Here is a 21,304-nt window from a genome sequence, read left to right on the forward strand (position 1 = left end):
GTGGAGAAAGGTCACATCATATTTTTCTTGCAAAGCGTCATGCTTACTTTGCAAGTCACTCAAATTCTCATTCACAGTAGTATGTTTGTCTTGCAAGTCAAACAAACTAGCTTGTAAAGCATCATGTTTGCCTTGCAACTCAGACATACTTTTCTCCATTTCAGCACATCTAACATGCAACCTAGCACATTCATCACAATTAACTGCAGTGGGTTCATCGACACATACCTGACTTGATGAACCGTCGACATTAGCCATAAAGGCTGAATGGAGAGAAGACGAAGTATAAGCAGCTTGATCCACCAGAATAGATCTTCTTTGAGTTTCTGCTGCAGCTTCTTCCAAGAGTTCATCAATATCTGCATCGATTGCTGCATTCGATGTCTCACCCACATAATCATCACCAGAATTGGATGATTCTTCATCAGCACTCCTGCTATAACCAGAAGAGTCTTCATCTTCAGACGATTCACCACCACTGGCAGAAGATTCTCTACCACTGGTGTGAACCAACTCTTTCACAATTTGAGCAAAACATGCTGTTTCATCAGGAGCATCACCACCCAACTGGATTGACCAGTCACAACCTTCATCCACCTGAACTGCAAGTGCTCGGTTGGTTTGGTTATTTGCAGGCACCAATGACCGCTCAGTGTTTCTGTTCTGATTCTGCTGGTTGCCTCGGTTTCTGAAGGGGTTTTGATTTCCGTGCTGTGCTGGTTTTGTACATTCCCTTTTAAAGTGGCCCCGTTCACCACAGTTGAAGCACTTAACAGCCTGCTTATCGAACCCATACTTGGTGTCTCGCTTACTTTCCAAGCTGGTTCTGCCAGTACTTTCCATCCAATCCTTTGCTCTTCTCACTGCACTCGCAAAGGCCCACTTGATATCCATCAAGTCCATCTCTTCCTTATCAATCTGCCTGTAATCTTCTTGTGTCAGATTAATGTTTCCAATCTGAGCTTCTATCAACCCACAGTACGCGCTCACTACAGTGTTAAGCAGCTCCATGTGTTCCTTAGCTACTTCTACACTGATTTTAGAGAAGCTTGACGTGTCGAGCTGTACTGTATTTGGCTTTGACTGTTGACCTGCAGCAGATGATGTTCCTCCATAACATGCATATTGTGGTTGTTGAGCAGGAGGAGGAGGAGGTGGTTGTATTGGATTTCCATACAAATCTGTGGTTGGAGGCGGCTTTACAGGAACTTGCACTGGATTGCCATACATATCCGTGCTTGTGACAAACGCCGTTTGAAGTGGAGCATGTGAACCGGCTTTTGCAGATGAAGTAGTGGAGGTGCCATAATACATCTCTGGATTCTGTGGCACTGCAACTCTCTTTGCCTTCAACGTTTCTTCCTGATCCTTGTTCTCCAGAAGCTGCACGAAATCGTTGATATTTGTAGTTTTCAACGTTCCGTTGTACTTCAAGATTTCCAGGAAGTTATTCCATTGAGGGGGCAATGCATCGGCAAACTTCTTTACCACCTCTGTTGGAGTCGTTGTGACTTCAAAGTTGGTCAGCTCAGTAAGTAGGTGATAGAAACGGCTTGTCATATCTCCCAAGGACTCCTTATCCATACATGTGAAGCCATCGAATTCTTTCTTCAGTAGATCTCGTCGTAGTTGACGTGTGGCTTCATTACCTACTCCTCTTGTCTTCAATGCATCCCACAGCTTCTTCGTAGTCTTGAAACTGACGAACTGATGATAAATATCCTTGCTCAGTGCTTGAGTGAGAATAGCGTATGCTTTCTTTTCTAAGTCATACGTCTTCTTTTGATCATCAGGAAGATCGGCAAATGTAGCTGTCGAAGAAGCAGCAACCTCGATAGTTTGATCGAATTCCGTAGTGAACCGCAACCACAACTCTGTATTTTGACCAAGAATGTATGTATGGAAACGATCAACCCATCCCGGATATTCATTAAGATGCATCAACTTTGGAGGCCTGTTCAAACTTCCGGTTTCACTTTCGCTTAGTAGAAGACTTTGAATACTCGGAGTTTGATTTGAAACAAACGCCCATTGACCAGCTGGAGTGGCATTTGTTTGTGAGGATGTAGATACCGGAGATTCGGCCCATGATGGAGATTGACTGGTATTCATGTATTTTCCACTGTCTGGAGCCGGATTTCCCCACCAACTCGGATTCATCTTTGACAAGAAAAATAAAATCTATGTCCAAGTCACGAAAGATTATGAGCACCCGAAAGATCACTCCCAGTCGAAGGATCCTGGTCGAAGGATCTGAAATCACAGAAACTTGTTAACAACAAACTGACCACAATCGAAAGATATAACCTTGTTCGAAGGATCAACAGTACTCGAAAGATTACTGTTGACTCTCGAACAATGATTTCGAAAGATTCAAGAACTCGAAAGATTCCCTTTTGAAAGATCCTTATCTTTCGTGTTAAATCCTTATCTTTCGAACACTTATCTTTCGAATAGCTAACTTCCGAAGGATCACACTTGTTCGAATGATCAACAGTGTTCGAAGGATCACTGTTGACTTTCGAGCACTGGCTTCGAAAGACTCAAAATCTCGAAAGATTCACACTTGAAAGATCCTTATCTTTCGAGATAAAACAACTATCTTTCGAAAAGATTCCCTGATTGAAAGATATGTTTCGAACTTCGAAGGACTACTCGAAAGATGTTTATCTATCGAGCTGTCACTGATCGAAGGATGGTCTTTCGATGTCGAAGGATATCTTTCGAATGTGCACTGACACACTGACACAGATATGACGGGTTGGTGAAAAGGTGATTGGTTGGTAAGTCAACTTTCGGCAAAAGGGTATGGCAGGCTGACAACAATCTTACCAACCAAGATTTGAAATAAACTATGCCAAAAATGGATAACCTTATCCCCAAGTCCGGTCACCGGAAACACACCGGAAATTGGCCGGAAAACACAAAGTTTCTTAAAAACCAATTTCCAAGTTACCCAACCCAACTTTAAACACTCCCGGTTAGTTTAAACACGTTTTTACTCAAAGAAAATGCAAGAAAACAAGTAAAAACAGGTGCAAAACCAAGTGTTTCAACACACCAAAACTTGTAAAAACCCGGTTTTAAACAAGGTAAAGAGCCAAGCTCTGATACCACTTGTAGGTCCCTTTTCGCGGAGGATTACGAACCTAAACCTTGTTATACAAACCTGCTAGCGAGTGCGGAATCCAAGCTAGCAAGCAAACCGAGTTAGTAGCAAGTAGAGAAACAAACACACAAGTTCACCGATTAACACAACTTGTATTAATGCAATGAGGGTTCGGTTACAAGCTCAATGTTTACAGAAATGTTCTATAAACTCTCTAAGTGTGTGTGTGAGTTTTGGACAGAATGCTCTCAACCTATCTCTCGGTATCTTTCTGTCTGTGTGTCTGTCTATTGAAACTCAACACATGCATGGGTATATATACCCAAACACAGCAGGTCTTCTCGAAGGATTCGATAGATGGTCCGAAGGATCATCTTTCGGATACAATGCTTTCGAAGGATAAGCAGGGACCTCGAAGGATCATCCTTCGAGGACCATCAGTCGAAGCATATCTTTCGAGGTGATCGAAGGATCTACATTATCCTTCGATCACTCATCCTTCGAGCCAGACAACTTTCTACAAGTTTACTTACTGTTGACTGAGTCAAACCAGGAGGACGGTTGACTTGGTCAACTTACATGACTTACAAGGACATCGTTTACATTGTGACCGAAATACAGACAAAGTACAGACACAAGTGCACCAACAGTTTTAACTTATGACTTGGAATTATATTTTGAAATGAATGAAATGTTTTATTTAAATATTTGTTTATAGTTCAATGTGATTAGTGGCTGGATCCTGGTACGTCACACGCCCTGCGGGGGTTCCCGCGTGTGGTATTTTGGGCACACACCTTTAATCCGAACCCAAGCGATCCTTTCGTCTTGCACAAAGTCTTCACCCCAAAGCTCCAAAGACCTGAACAACTTCTTCCAGTGCTCCTGTTTGTTCTCCAAAACCTCTATGGCAGCTTCCACATTCCCGAAACTGATGAGAACATGTAGCCCCTCTAGATAACGGAATCTTTCCCCCAACAAACTAACATTCGAAAGGTGCTTGTGTAAGTTATTGAGAAAGCTCAGGGATCTAACTTCCCCCACCACCGTCGGTTTGTCCAAAAAATCCTTCGTATAAGCATTTGTCGGGTCCAAAGGAATGGTTTTAATGGACTCTCGGGGTTTAGCATTGGATAAAACGTCACTATAGGTACCGGCATTCCCCGCCGGGGGTAACCAGACTTACCGTTCTGGAATTTAGGCCTAAAAGACATTGCCTGAGGATGTTGAGAAACAGGAAACCAACTACTCTTATCCTTATTCAAACCTGAATTCCATTTAATCACTTTGTTTCCATCAGCTCCAATGAAATGATAATTGTACTTGGAGATTATTACTTTGCAAAACCAGGCTTCACCTTATTAGCCAACCTACTAGTGAAATATTTTTTTGCTATATGTTTTAAGCTAAACGTGGCTTCCAACAATATTTTTACTTATTTTTTTTAACGGCCAACTTATACGGTCGTCTAAACCTACTTCTGAATCTACACCAATGTTTATTATAAACCAGAACCCTTAACAACCATTTAGGAAAGAACACTTCTTTAAAACACCTTGGTATCGCTAGACTACAAGCCATTTAGTGCCAACCTCGAACTAGCTGAGGGACTTTAATTTTGGAAAAATCTAAATTGGGGGGCATTAAAATTTAGAAGTATAGATTCTTGTGTTGGTTGAGTTTATTAGTGGGTTAGCAGAACATTAGTTAAATACATGTTCCTTTTCCTTTATAAATTGTAATTTATATACATAAGAAAATCTCTCTCTCTCCCTTAGATTACTGTTCAATGAATCACATATTAGGTTTTTATAAAGATAATAGTAGTAAATTGTGTTATCTTCAGAAATACAAATACAACATTTTTAACTAAAGCTTAATTTGCATACAATCAAACCATATTAATCTTTTTATGAAAAAGAGACTAAACAATATTATTCTTTTTTGCTTCAGAAATACAAATACAACATTACTTAAATGAGAATATATAGGCCACTAAACATAGAAAACGTTCAGATACAATTAGAGATGACATATTGTAACTATGCATCATAATCCAAGTAAATATATTTCAACGAGTAAATTGCCAAAATCGTCTCTGAGGTTTGGACGTGTTTGTCAGTTTCATCTAAAACAATTTTTTTGTACAATATTGTTCTTCACTTTTGAGTTTTTTTTGCCATTTTCATCTAAATGTCTAATTTGATTTATATTTTCTAATATATGGATGAAAATTGTAAAAAATCCCAAATCACAAGGACGATTTTGGCAAAAAAAGTTAGACGTTTGGATGAAAATGGCAAAACATCACAAAAGTGTTGGACAATATGGTACAAAAAAGTGTTTTGGATGAAACTGACTTATGGACGATTTTAGCAATTTACTCTATTTCAACACTATAGGAAACTAATGAAGTTTTATCATCCTCAGTGCTACATAAGCAATAATCCTGTACCCAGTTAACATGACACCCAAAGCAGCCACATCCCACCACAAATTACCCATGCCTAAGTGCTTGATTCCAGGATAATCAAAAACCCTACAATGAACACCGATCCCACACTCATAAACTTCATGTTCTGTGTACTGCACTTCCACTAAAAGCTTGTAACAATAATGACTAAACGAGATGTACTTCAACCATGAGATGAATGGTGGAATCTGTCTAACATAGTAGCCACCCGCGAGCAAGAAAACTAGCATTATCACCGACGATAAGGTGGTTGCTTGTTTTAGATCTAGTATGGCACCTAGGGCTAGTCCAAGTCCTTGTGAAACGAGTACATTGAAAAGGATGATTACAGTGGTTAGAATGTATGTGACAAATGAATGTTTGAGGCCACCCATCCAATACGTAACGGTCACAAATATGGTTGGAAGGACTAGTTCCATTGGTAAATCTCCAGCCATTCGAGCGAAGTAATATGAGGAGAGTCGATACATTCCTGATGATTGTTCTCTTGTTAGCATCGGTCGTTCTTGAGGGAAGGTGAAAACGGCATTGGATAGAGGGTAAAATCCCCAAAATATTGAAAAGAAGAAGAGAAGCCCCACCTGATCGAAACGAATATAAAAAAATCTTGTGTTTAGGTGCTACAAATATAGAAAATTGGTAACTATAATCCAAACATTATAGGTTTAATACTTGTCTAGTTATAATAGTCTAAATGTTTATTAATTATACATAGATAAGATAAATATATAGTGACCCATGTTTTTTAAGGAGACGTGGATACGTGAGAACAATGGATCAAGACATTATTAATCGTGGTACGTACCTGATCTTGCAATTGTGACAAATCTGAGTGCCACCACAGAAGACCCGACAGGATTGAAACAGACATCACCTGGAAGATTCTTAATCTCGAGTACGATTCGTGTATCCTCTCTCTAAGGCCCCTCTTTAGCAATACTTTAAATTGCATCCACCAAGATGTGGTCCATTGCTTGTCACAACCTGCAATGACGGACCACGTTGAATTAACTTCCGGGTACGTACGGTTTTGTTTTACCTTCAAGATGGAACACAACTAGAAATCTTTGTTTTATAGCAATCTACATATGTATTAACTAGATTATTATATAAAATAAAAGACCGTAACCAAATTCATTAATCTCGATCCAGATGACCAACATTCCAAGCTTAATTAAAATTAATAATAAAAGATGTATACTTGAAACGAGATTTTATTATGTTTCTTTAAAGTTGTCAAGGCGTTTCTTCGCTTTTTTTTTTTCACATTCTCACTAGTCCATTTACGCTGATCCCTCATAATTCTCCCTAACGTGGAAAGAACTCATCATCGAATTCTTAGAGTAGAGAGTTCTAGTTGATGGGTCGTTTAGTTATATCACCTTCATATACCCCATTCACCATTGTTCCTTGTTTCTTTTTTGTATCCATTATATATATACATATATGAACAAATGATACCCTCTATTAGGAGCACATGATTGAGCACACTAACTTCTTTGGCATCTTTCTCTACATCATTTGTTGCCTAGCTAGTCTTCATGAATATCAACTTCCAGCTTGTGACTATCGACCATACTAACAGCTTCCATCATCAAAGTTGTGAGTTTCATCAATTCAACATTGGAATTATCGTCAAAATGGACATACCTCTTTTTACGTAAGAAGTCGGAATATAGGATGGACATGTTCATGTTGACAAGATGTTTATAGCTACGACTAGCGTTACGAACACCTCCTTTGCTCACTTTGAGATGTTGAATAGAGCCATAGTAACCACACTCGTATTTTTTTGGGGCATTTCTGCCACATACGATCACGGCATAAGAATGAGTAGGTTGATATGCTCCAACACAGCATGCCACCAGATCTAACAAGTTCTCATACCACCTAGTCCATGATGTAAGTGAAAAAAAATGCTAGAACGTCCTAGCAAACTTTCATATAAAACTCAAATAGAAAAAAATATTATATATATTAAAAGTTGTTTTCTAAGAATTACACGCGAGTCTCTATTTATATAAAAGACAAAAATATCAAATACAAATACCCTTATCATACAAAACGTACGAATAGGGTGAAAATGTAAAAAAAAAAAAACGCGGTGACATTTTCATAATTATTTACTCGTAGAGTAATTATCAAAATTACTCTACAAATGACCTTGTAGGGTAATTTTGATCTTGTAGAGTAATTTTGATCTTGTAGAGTAATTTTGTAAAATGTTCTTGTAGGATAATTTTGATCTTGTAAGATAATTTTGTAGAGTATCATAATTACTCTACAAATGATTTTGTAGAGTAATTTTAAATTGTATGTTGATTGATAAACTTGCTGTTGGTGCACTTGTGTCTGTACTTTGTCTGTATTCAGTCACGATGTAAACGATGTCCTTGTTAGTCCTGTAAGTTGACCAAGTCAACCGTCCTCCTGGTTTGACTTGGCCAAACAGTTAGAAGATGTTTGTATATGGTTGTCTGTCTCGAAGGATAAGAGATCGAAGGATGATGTGGATCCTTCGATCTCCTCGAAAGATATGCTTCGATTGATGGACCTCGAAAGATCATCCTTCGAGGTCTCTGTGAATCCTTCGAAGGCTTTGTAGTCGATAGATGATCCTTCGACCATCTATCGGATCCTTCGGACAAGGCAACCTGTGCTGGGTATATACATACCCATGCAGTGTGTTAGACTTGATAGTTAGATGCACACAGAAGGATAGAGAGACACTGGAGAGCATTCTGTCCGAAACACACACACACACTTTGAGAGTTTGCAAAACACATTTGTGAACATTGTGCTTGTAACCGGAACCTTTCATTCGCATTAATACAAGTGGTGTTAATCGGTGAATCTTGTGTGTTTGTGTTTGTGCTTGTTTCATCCCGGTTTGCTCACTAGCTTGGATTCCGAACTTGCTAGTGGGTTAGTATAACAAGGTTAAGGTTGAACCTCATCCTCCGAGACGGACCTACAGGTGGTATCAGAGCCGTGGCTCTTTACCTTGTTTAAAACCGGGTTTGTTCAAGTTCTTGGTGTGTTTGGACACTTGGTTTAGCACCCGTTTTTGGTGGTTTTCCTGCATTTTTAAACTGAAAAACGTGTTCTAAACTAACCGGGAGTGTTCATAAGCGGGTTGGGTAACTTAAAAACTTGTTTTTAAGTGTTTTGGTGATTTCCGGCCAAACTCCGGTCATAATTCCGGTGACTGGTTCTGGATAAGGATTTCCATTTTGGGTAATTTTTGTTTGAAAATTCTGAGTTGGTAAGAAGGTACAGTCTGACCATACCTTTTGCCGAAAGTTGACCTTCACCAACCCATCACCTTTTCACCAACCTTTCACATCAGTGTCAGTGTGTCAGTGAGCATTCGAAAGATATCCTTCGACCTCGAAAGACCATCTTTCGATCAAAGACAGCTCGATAGATAAGCATCTTTCGAGTAGTCTTTCGAAGTCTAAGCATTATCTTTCGTTTCTGGAATCTAGTCGAAAGATAGTTGTTCGAAAGATAAGGATTTATTTCGAAAGATAAGGATTTATCTCGAAAGATAAGGATCTTTCAAGTGTGAATCTTTCGAAATTTTGAATCTTTCGAAACCATTGCTCGAAAGTCAACAATGATCTTTCGAACACTGTTGATCATTCGAACAAGTGTTGATCTTTCGTTTGTGGTTTGTTTATAGTTAACAAGTTTCTGTGTTTCAGATCTTTCGTACCAGGATCCTTCGGCTGTGTGTGATCTTTCGGAATATTCATTTAGAATTTATTTTTCTTATCAAAGATGAATCCGAGTTGGTGGGGAACTCCGGCTCCAGACATTGGAAAATATACAAGTTCGGGTTCCACTCCCTCATGGTTGGGTACACCGACTCCAGACAATGGAAAATACACGTGTACAAGTTTATCTCCATCATGGGCCGAATCTCCCACACCACCTCGAATTACTGCAGAAATGTGGGCATCGGTTACTAATCAAAAGCAAAGTGAACCGAAAATAACAACAGATTGGTTTGGCAATCCAATACAAGTTCCTGTAAAGCCAGCTCCAACCACAGACTTGTATGGAAATCCATTACCCCCAGTTGGTTTACAACACCATCGTTCTACTGTAGAACCATCATCTCTTGATCCAAAGAACAATAGTCAGACAAAATCGGCGTTGTATGCTAAAATTGTCAAAGATGCAAGCAATGGTGAATCCTCGGGAAATGATGACAGTTCTGAACATGACAGAAGTTCAGATGAAGATGTTTCAACTTCAGTTGAGGTTGATACAACTTCAAGTTCAAGCGAGGATGGATCTGAATGTGAATCATCAAGGGAGGTTATTAATTCTGATGCAGAAAGGCCAACACCTGAGAGTGATTCCAGTCAGGTATGTGTCGATAAACCCACTGCTGTAGATTGTGATGATTGTGCTAGATTAAGAGTTAAGTGTGCTGATCTAGAAGCAAACATGTCTGAGTTGCAAGGCAAACATGATGCTTTACAAGCTAGTTTGTTTGACTTGCAAGACAAACATGTTTCATTGAATGCCAAGTGGTGTGAATTGCAAAGCAAACACGAAGCTTTGCAAGAGAAATATGATGTGACATTTATCCACAACCAGAAGTTGACCGTGGATCTTTCAAAATGCACTGAAGCTAACATGTTTTATGAGAACCATGAAAAAGAGTTTAAGTCGGTAATTGAGAACTTGAAGAAAGATAAAACCGAATTAACAAAAATGGTTTCCAGAAAACAAACTGACATAAATTTGTATATATCTCGCCTTGAGACTATGCAAAAAGAGATGGCTTGTGTGAAAACCGAAAGTGAGGCGATCCAACTTAAGCTAGACAGTTATTTGAGCTCTAGCTATGTGTTGGATCACATCATTGACGTTCAGAAAGAAAAACGGGATGTCACATGCATAGGCTACAAGAAATGTCCACCACCAGTGAGACACAATTATGATACATTGCCTGACGAGGAGGATAGAGTGTTCTTTGAACCATCTGTTCCTCTAGATGTAAAGGAGTTTGCAACAGGACTCGGATATAAGAAAGATGTATCATCCGATTCAGATGTATCAGCAGATACATGTGTGTCTTCTGCTGAACTGAATCAGGACCCTCCAGTCATTACTGAGGATGCTGATTCTTCTGATGATGAATCTGATGATGCTGATTCTTCTGATGATGAATCTGATGATGCTGTCCCAGCAAAGTCTGATGCGGAAGTCAAAAATGGGGACATACCTCTCGAGAATTACATTCTATGTGATCCTCCTGCAAAACCCGCTAAGACTGTTTCAATCGAGTCCTCGTCTGCACAAGAGTCGGAGGGTGTGAACTTGCTGTACACTCTTGTTGGTGATGATAAAATTTATTCAGACAAAGATTTTCCGATTAAGAATGTTAATCAATCATTAATCAGTGAAGTCTTTAAAAATTCGACAAGTAAGTTTTTGGGAAAGACAGGATCACGTGTTACAGTTACACAGTGTCCTCCTATTCCAAAGGCTGAAATTCGAAAACAATATGGCAATCAGAAATTACCAACAGAGAAGAGGCAGCCAAATCATGCCAAACCTAAAGGAAAAGCACCGACTCAGGGTCAGAAGAAACAGACCCAAAAGAAAAACAAGAATGTGAACTTTGTGAAATCTAAGGGAACGGACAAAATCGAAACTTTTGAGAACAAATCTAATTTAGATTTTGTTAAATAAGCAACAGTGTTGAAAAGAAATGATCCAAACTGTTCAAAACCTAGTACCTCAGGATCACAAAGTTCATCATCGTCGGCAAAACGATCACATGATGCTTCCGGGATTGTTGAACGAAGATATTGTTTTGAATGTGGTACAATTGGACATATAATTCGAAATTGTCCATATCTTCATAAGTTGAAAGCAAAGGTTGATGATCCCCGTGAACAAAATCATGCCGCCCAAGAGAATAGAAAAGGCAAACAGGGCGAAAACAAGAAAAAGGATTGGAAGATAAACTTCGTGAAATCAAGAGGGACTGATAAAATTGATACTTTCAAAAGCAAATCCAATAAGGATTTTGTTAAACAAAGTAAAATTTTGAAAAGAAACAGTCAAAACAACTATACACAACACACAAACGGTTGTGATGTAGGACCAAGTACCTCAAGATCACGAAGTTCATCATCCAGCTATTACAGTTATGATACTCCGAGGTTTGTTGAGCGGAGATCATGCTTTGAATGTTGTGAGTATGGACACATCATTAAGAATTGTCCATATCTCACCAAGAGAAAGTCAAAAATTGATGCCCCCCATGGTAACAATTACCATAAAAGATCTGTTTCACCAAAACAGGACCCTCGTCTTGTTAAACAACGAGAAAAGAAACAGAAAAAGAAACAAAGAAAAGAAGCTGAAAATGTTTTAAAACCGGAGGTCATCCAAACAAAATCTGTTAAATCGGATGTTAAACATGAAAAACAAAAACAGATTTGGATACCAAAACCGGTAACTGTTTCAGGGGGAGCTGCATCAATTCCGAATCATCGGGAAATGGATGTTACAATTCTCGATGATGACGGACGACCCAAGTCTGTGAAGGCTTGGGTCCCCCTCTCCAACTAATCTCTGAATGAGTGTGCAGGAAGTTCCAGGAGGAACTATCGATAGTCATAGGATTGTTGATAGTGGAGCGTCCTTGCACAAGATAGGCGACAAAAGAAATTGTTGCCTTTGATGGAGAGAAAAAGAAAAGAAGAAATATCTGATAAAAGAAATTGGAAATTGGAAAATTCGACCAAATGAAGAATGTACCAAAATTTGGTCGTTATGGTTTTTGATCGGGTAATCAGGAAAGATTCGAATAAAATGTACGCACTAGAAGCACGTCTGAAGTTCACAATCAGCAAGATAAACGTGCAGTGTACATTTCTTCGCGGTGTGATTGAAGAAAATGTGTTTGTTGAACGAACTACACCGGATGTGCAAATGTCTTGGTGTGGATTGAACAACCACACACTACTTCTCAAGAGGAAGACATGGACCTTCGCTGGTGCAATGTGGAAGACCAGCCGGAACCAAAGGTTTTTGATCATGTTGCTGTGAAGAGATTCTCCAGTAGCTACAAAATCGACTTTGAAGTCCACACCGAGTGGATATCCAGCTTGGGAGAGTGCTCAGATTCCTTGCAATGCACGAAACAGTTGCAGGATACGGTTTTTAAAATTTCTAATCTCTCCTATACTTGTTGATTTTTAAGCTGCTTTATGAACTATTATCATCTCATACAGCACTCTTTGACCTGACACATTGATCTCAAAAATCACCTCACACGTGATTGTTTCAATATGAAACTCATCAATGTTGTCATGGTCCGCACCGCTTACCGACATGCCAACTCACTTTTCCAAAATTCGATAAATCTTTTCTGATTAAAACTTAATTTTGGTAAACGGCATCAAGGTCAAGCAAGAGTAAACCAACATCGGAAAATCATTTTTGTAAATACCTTTGTGTTTTAAATTTGTCTTAGTTTGTTGATTTTAGGGGGAGTAAATCCAAAAATCGGAAAATCCAAAAACATCGAAAAATTTCAAAAACACAAAAACAATAGAAAAACAAAAATGAGTTTCCTGGCGAGCAAAAGAGAAAATGATAGTACATCAGTGGTCTATCCAAACCTCTTTAAACCTTAAAATGAAAAACGATAAGCAGCTCTATGTAAGATGTATCGGTAGGCTCACAATCATTTTAAAGTGTGCAGGGTGATATAAACTTAAATCGACTGAAGATCAGGTGGGAACCATTTATTGGCATATGGTCTTAGTACCGAAATTTCGTTTGATAGATTGCCGAGGTTCTGAGATATTCGGTCTTTATGCTGCTTATCATCTGGGTATCATGGTTGTATCTTTTACCGAAAAATAACGGGGACGCAAGTCTAGATCCTCCATGATACTATACATACGTGTACATATTACATACTGCATTCGACCTCAATAAGTGATAAACAATCACATGTCCATATCAAATAAGTGATAATATATCACATTTATCCGGGAGTCAAGTTCGTCTCTCTGCTGTACGAAAGTACTGACCTGTTCACGGACTTGCTCCTGTGCCCTCATGCATATGAAAATCAAGTTCCTCATAAATAAGTGATTCTATCACATAGGGCTTTTTTTTCAAATCAAAATAAGTGAGAATCTCACATCATATACGGTCAAACAGATGATAATCGGTATACTCACCGGTAAGATGAACCCTCGTGCATACCTTGATACGGGAATGTGTCGTGATGTGGATGAACACCGGTCGGTAAGTATAAATCATACCTTAACGTATCTCCTTGCCATGATTACATCTGATAAGTTGAGTTTAAGTGGACAACAATACCGATAATTGTTATAGGATGCTTATCTTAATGTTAACTAACTGAACAACAAGAGTGTTTTGGCATGACCGTACACTGATATGATTCTCTTACACTCGAAACTCGCAAGAAGAATGTCTGTATATATTTATTTACTGCTTTCAGTCTTTACATTTCAAATATTAAAAATACCAAAAAGATTTTAGGTGAGTTTTAATATAAACTTTATAAAAGCCAAAAAGATTTTATTTCTACTTTAGTTTCGATTGTATGATGTTGGAGCTCGAGTCTTCGTTACCTGAAACCTGAACGAAAACCGAATTGACTAAATCTTCATAAACGGTCGAAATTTGCAAGTTTTGAAAGTTAAATCTAATATTGAGAAATTTATTAAACTTTCAAACTGTCGGACGGTGTTCGATTGTGACATGGTCATTAGTGTGTCATTTGTTTATGTTAACTATATTCCAAGCAGTTGTTCTCATTACGCGTTTAGATTTCTTGCATGTGCAGATTCTAAAGGCAAGAAGAACATAGTCGACGACAAGCTTCGGAATGAAGACACGACGTGAAGGCACTCAAGAGATGAAGTTGATCGAGTTGCCGCTGACCATCATCAACACCACAAGGATCTCACTTCATAAAGATCAAGTATTTCACGAGCATAACTCAAGGGGGAGCTTATGTTAAGGGGGAGTTTGTCAACACACTTCCTACATGATACGGGTAGTTTGCTGATACACTCTCTGCTTTCAAGACGTGAAGACTTTAAAGATCCTCCGACATTGAAGACTTGAAAGGACATCAGAGTCTTGAAGACATGAAGATCAAAGATGATCAAGATCGAGACAAATCTGCAAACATCGAAGATCGAGACAAAGCTACAGCCAAGGGGGAGTTTGTTGGTGCACTTGTGTCTGTACTTTGTCTGTATTCAGTCACGATGTAAACGATGTCCTTGTTAGTCCTGTAAGTTGACCAAGTCAACCGTCCTCCTGGTTTGACTTGGCCAAACAGTTAGAAGATGTTTGTATATGGTTGTCTGTCTCGAAGGATAAGAGATCGAAGGATGATGTGGATCCTTCGATCTCCTCGAAAGATATGCTTCGATTGATGGACCTCGAAAGATCATCCTTCGAGGTCTCTGTGAATCCTTCGAAGGCTTTGTAATCGATAGATGATCCTTCGACCATCTATCGGATCCTTCGGACAAGGCAACCTGTGCTGGGTATATATATACCCATGCAGTGTGTTAGACTTGATAGTTAGATGCACACAGAAGGATAGAGAGACACTGGAGAGCATTCTGTCCGAAACACACACACACACTTTGAGAGTTTGCAAAACACATTTGTGAACATTGTGCTTGTAACCGGAACCTTTCATTCGCATTAATACAAGTGGTGTTAATCGGTGAATCTTGTGTGTTTGTGTTTGTGCTTGTTTCATCCCGGTTTGCTCACTAGCTTGGATTCCGCACTTGCTAGTGGGTTAGTATAACAAGGTTAAGGTTGAACCTCATCCTCCGAGACGGACCTACACTTGCAGAGTAATTTTGATACACTTGTAGAGTAATTTTGATGTAGAGTAATTTTGATAATTACCGTACAAGATCAAAATTACTCCACAAGATCATTTTTAGAGTAATTTGATAATTACCCTACGAGCAAATATTACGAAAATGTCACCGCGTTTTTTTGGTATTTTCATGCCTTTCGTACGTTTTGTACGATAAGGCACTTTGTACGTGACTTAACCCTATATAAAATACACATAAACGAAATCTTAAAGTTCGGTCAAAGTACACTACATATTAACCAGAGACTTAAATAAAATAAAAGATTGTAACAGAATTTAATAAACAAAATATTTAGAAGAGATTTTATGATGGTTATTTTTATCAGTCTTTCACTTTTCTTCTTTTCATTTTCTTTGGGCACCATTGTTAGGAATCAGTCCCTCATCTTAAATCTTGTAAGAGATCTAAGGTGAATTAAGTGAATAAAGTAACCAACATATGAATAATATTCTCTTAATCTTACTTCTCGAGTGTGATGTCTCTTGAATCATTGGATTCGTATCGTAGAAATGTTGATGAATATCGTCTTTAACGAGTTGTTGAAGGTTCGTCTTGTAAGATGATATTAGAAATTGTTTGATTGAGTTGCGATCTTCGATGTTGTCCAACCTTCCTTGATTATCTTGTGGATGTTCATCTTGGTTTCTAGTAGGAGACACATCTGTATTTTAGAAGTCCAAAAATAGTTATATATTAATTCATTTATATTTTGTATGTTTCAGTTGTTATGGAATCATTCTTGTTATTATTATTGCTTACAGTCTAAACCTGATTGGCATTATTTATGGGAAATGGGATACTCTAATTTCAGTACATTATGGACGCCTGATATATATGTTTATATAGTATAGTATTAATAGTATTAAGGGGCTGTTTGGTAGCCTCTGAATGGTCATTAAGAGGCTACCTGTTAATGGAATCACTAAGAATTTTACCAATGAGAAGGTAGAAGAATGTGACATGTGATGATTTACCATTCAGAGGTTACCTCTTAACCATTCAGACTTGAGGTTTCCTCTTATTCATTCAGAGGTTTTAAACCATTAAGATGTAGCATCTGAATGGTCATTAAGAGGCTACCAAACAACCCCTAATATTAATTCATATAAAATATAAATATATGCTTCCGGAAAAAGAAACCAAACTTACCATTTGCAAGATCAAGAAGAAAATCAGCAGGATTCACAAAGTTAAACCTGGGTACATGCCCAATTGAACTGAAATACTCCATCACCTGACCCGTTTGCCCACTGTAAATCGGGCACCCATCCGATAACACCACCACCTTATCAAACATCCAGTATAACCTACTGGATGGCTGATGGATTGTGGTGACCACACTCCTCCCCCCTCGAGCCAGCCCTTTCAATGTTGCGATAATTCGTAGAGCTGTAGTCGAGTCCAACCCCGAAGTAGGCTCATCCAAAAGCAACAAACTCGGGTTAACTAGCATTTCTTGCCCAATACTAACCCTTTTTCGCTCCCCACCTGAAACACCCCGAATAAGTGGCCCACCTACTATGCTATCACGGCACGTAGTTAATCCAAGTTCGGTTATGATGATTTCTGCTTGTTGTATTTTCTCTTCTCGGGTTAGGTTTTTTGGCAGCCTCAAAAGGGCCGCGTAGGACAAGGTTTCGATAACAGTTAGGTGTGGATATAACACATCGTCTTGGGCTACAAAACCAGTTTTCCTTTTTATTAAGTTAGTAAACGGCTGCCCGCTGTAGGTTATGCTCCCTAAAATCTTTCCGGGTAGTCTACCCGCCAGAGCGGTTATTAAGGTGGTTTTTCCGCTGCCTGATGGGCCAAGCATGGCTAGCATCTCTCCGGGCCGGACTACTCCACTGACTCCATTAAGAAGAGTTCGAGTTGAATTTGAATTTGAATTTTGCGAACTATGATTGTGGTCTTCTCCAGATTGTGACTTGATAGCATAAGCCAAATCTTCAAACTGCAATAAAGTACATGTCAAAATAATAAGTGTTTCTAAGAGGTTTTTGTAAGCGTTATGGTTTTCAAGGAGTTTGGAATCCTCGAAAACATTACATTGCAAAACCAAAAAAAAATGATATCGCTCATTTGACTAGATGACTTCCTAGGAGCCAAAACAAGTGCAAAAACCTCCTAGACATATAGCTAATTCCATTAAAAGGGGAAAGTAGTTGTGGTTTATGCATGGGGGTCTATGCAGGTGAGTGAGTTATACCCTGAGTGTTATTGGACGTGAAGATTGATCATGAACAAAAGATAATAGCGATGGCAACGATTGCTCTTGATTTGGAGATCGTGTTTCAGCATAGCGGCTAGTACTGTTCAAAGCTGAACCAGGTGATTTAGCATGAATTGTGGTGTCCTCCATACTTGTGGTAGCCAAGATCCAAGTGTTGTTGGATTGTTTGTAATATATAGTGGCAATTATATATATATATGATATGGGGTTTAAATTTAAGAACCCATTTGTTTACAAATAAATATACAAAGAAGGATAAGTGTGATCAATAGTATAAAGAAAGTAAAGCTAGGTTCACGTGTAGAAAAATGAGAGAGAGAAGTTTTAAAGACAAAGGAAGGGTACGGCAAAAGGTGTTGAATGTGATATTGACTATTTAGCATACCCTAATTTATTGCATTTAACGACTAGTATCATGATCAATTACAATGAGACAAGTGTCGGCTGTGTACTTTTGTTAGGCACAACCGCACAGTAGATGCCAAGTTGACACTCATGAAAATCTAATCATATACGAGATCTAACGAATGAACAAAAAAATAACAGGGATAAGATGATTTTTTTATCTATGCGGCTATACCTAGCTAGTATTTACAAGTGTTAGCAAGAAATTCTCAGTTTATTGATTTTCAAAATGTTTTCATGACCAACAGCTTACTGGTCCACTAGTTTTAAAAACCGAAATGTACTAAATAGGTGTGCTTATAACTACTTTATCTTTGGTCAATTTGCAATATGAAAATAACATGGAATATAAAAATGTACTAAATATAAACTTGGAATAACAAAATTAACATGGAATCTAAAGTACCAAATCAGCAAATGAGATCTTAAAAAGAAAAATATAAAAATATTATTTTAGTATCCTGTCCAATCACTTAGTCTTGTTCAGTAGTCTGTGAGTTCAACCGATCCAACCCATTCAAATAATGATGGTTCAAATGGATTCAGCCATACCCGGGCATGTTATGTGGTTCTTGGTCCGACCGCATGGTACGATTATGCAAAGAGTGCATATATTATCGTATATACTTCGATCTTTATAGTAAGTAAGCCTTGGTTCAGAGTTGACCTTGTCGGAATCGGTGAGCATAAGACAGTGTCATTTGTGTCAATAAGCATAAGGCATTTCACTAAGTAAAGATGCATAGTGAAATATTAGCTTTGTGAAAGCTCCAAATATGTTAATTATCATATGTCAAGTTTGAGTGTTTTCCTAAGACAACTTTTGGTTGGCATATGCAGGATTTAATCCCATGATCATTAGTTCGTTTAATGGCCTGCACATTTTGTGAACTTATTTATATTTAGCGAATCGCGATAGAGTATGCCCAATTGGCTTGCGACACGCCAACATTTACAAACCAGGATTTTTTACTTTTTATTCCCTTTCTTCATTGTTTTCTCCTGGATGCTCGTTTCTTTGTGGTTTTCCTTTTTTTGCTCCTTTTACGCCCCTGCAAGATCATAAACCAATAAATAAAAGCTAAAAACTACTAAAAATGACACCTAAAATATACAAAATACATCGAACATCTACAATGAATGCTCAATTTTCGTATTATGTCGTCAAATGAATAATTTTCGCTAATATGGTTTGTTGTTATTATTTTATGAATATTAATAGATAAATAAGTTGCTAAACAAATATTTTTTGCTTTTGTGGTTTAGGGCTATTTATAGATCGACATTATCATAAAGTTACAGGATTAATTTTATCAATAGCTCATGTTTCAATTGTCTATGAATTCGCAGGAAATTAAAGGGGTGAAATGACTTGCCACTTAACGTACACCATGAATGTTCTGAATGAGATTGAAACTAGTCATGACTAAGTGGTTTAAATTTCATGACCTTAGATCCAAAACAAGCTGGCTATGAATAGATGTGACAAAGATCACACATAATTAATATTTCTCTCATTGTCACATGACAAGTCCATTTAACAAGCATACCCCCAAATAAGGGTTCCAAAAGGCAAAATGATGTGGAGTTTGTCAAAGAGTTAGCAAACTCTTACCTCGACTGACTAGCTAGGTAAGAGCATAGCTTAGGCTACAAACGGATTTACGAGGCCAAAAGTAGGATGAGCTGGATATTGTGGCAATGCCATAGGCTGTCTGGCCAATCTGTCAGACCGAAATTTCATACTCAAGATTTTCCCCAATTTCGGCAATATTCATCATATTCTTTCCTTTTTTTAGTCTAAACGCGTAATTCCCTAATTAACATAATTTATGCCTCAAATTGGGTTTTATTTTTCTAATTAGTTCGTATTTTGTAATTTCGAAAATCTGGAAATACCTTCCAAATTTATAACATAATTTACCTCATGTAATGGTTTTGAGCATTGAGCTTTATATCAAACTTCTTGAGAATCTATCAATGTTTATCTTTTGTGCTTCTGATATGCGTCACTAGATAGGAATATACAAACTTTCTTGATCATGACAAGTTGATTATGAGCGAATAAAGCCAAGTCGCTTACTTATAACATGATTCATGATTCAATTATGTGGATCCCTGAAGGACACATAATAGATATTGATGCATTAATTATATTTCTTTTAACTCAATATAAGCACTATGGAATGAGGCACATTGATGGAACATTACTCTCATATTTGCAAGAATGGTGCATTTCCTTTGAAAGAAGAAATGGCATCTTATCATTTCTCGCGGACCTGGGGTGGGCGGTTGATAGGCGACCGACCGGCTATTCGAAACCGCTAGCCGTAGGTACAATCTAACCAAAACCCGCGTTCCAATAGTCGGTCAAAATGGGTGAGTCGGGTTAGGATGGATGCGCACAAATCATGTTGAATACCCATGCAAACACCCAAGCTCACATGTTAGGCTAGCTTACTTTAATTTTCTAGTATTTTATTTTCTTTTCAATGCATTTTATGTACGTCAGTTATTTTCATTTGAAAAGTGTTTAGTTACTAGCTTTAATATAGGAACATGGGTTGTTAGTTATTTTTATCTTTCCTATATGTAATCGTATTTGCTAAAAGAAGAGGCAGTTTTTTATGAGTTTGAAATTTGTGTGTTAATTTTCTCAATGGATTTTGAGAGTAATTAATTCTTCCATGCTAGTTCAAGTGTGGCAACTTGAATGGTGTTCTTGGAGCCTAGATTAGAATCAAGTGGTGTATCTGTATCTTGATTCTCGTTTAGTTTGCCCTAATCGATTTCTTGTGTGGTGTGTCTGTATCACAAGAGACCGTTAGATCTATCTGTTTTATTTAGAGTTTTAATTTCATAGCCGTTACCGAACTGATTGCTATCAGCGGGAAGGACCACTAGCCAATCCCCGATATTTTAAAGGACCCGTTATTTAAAAAAAATCCGTTATGTATATGTAAAAAAATTTAATAGGGTATATCCATAGAAACACCAAAATAGGCCCACTTACAAAACTATTCCTATGATTTAGATTAGTTATTAACCCATTTGCATTAGGTTTAAACCTTTAATGAGCCCAATACCCAATTTTGTTAACGTCTAAGGGCACGTTTTTTCGAGCTCGAACAGGGTACACGAATTCTCAGGGCCGGCCC

The 21,304-nt window shown here is 38.1% G+C and overlaps 1 protein-coding gene across 1 annotated transcript; it reads right to left on the reverse strand.

Moving 5' to 3' along the window:
* Positions 1-5,078: 5,078 nt before the first annotated feature.
* LOC110911328 (ABC transporter G family member 21) lies at positions 5,079-18,097 on the reverse strand. Its single transcript, XM_022155933.2, has 5 exons — positions 17,718-18,097; positions 16,658-17,462; positions 15,972-16,169; positions 6,388-6,566; positions 5,079-6,163 (listed from the first exon to the last, which is right to left on the reverse strand). The coding sequence occupies exons 1-5, from the start codon at positions 17,868-17,870 to the stop codon at positions 5,516-5,518; spliced, it is 1,983 nt and encodes a 660-aa protein (XP_022011625.1). The 5' UTR covers positions 17,871-18,097; the 3' UTR covers positions 5,079-5,515.
* Positions 18,098-21,304: the final 3,207 nt, after the last annotated feature.

This window comes from Helianthus annuus, chromosome 15 (assembly GCF_002127325.2).
Source record: "Helianthus annuus cultivar XRQ/B chromosome 15, HanXRQr2.0-SUNRISE, whole genome shotgun sequence".
NCBI classification, from domain to species: Eukaryota; Viridiplantae; Streptophyta; class Magnoliopsida; order Asterales; family Asteraceae; genus Helianthus; species Helianthus annuus.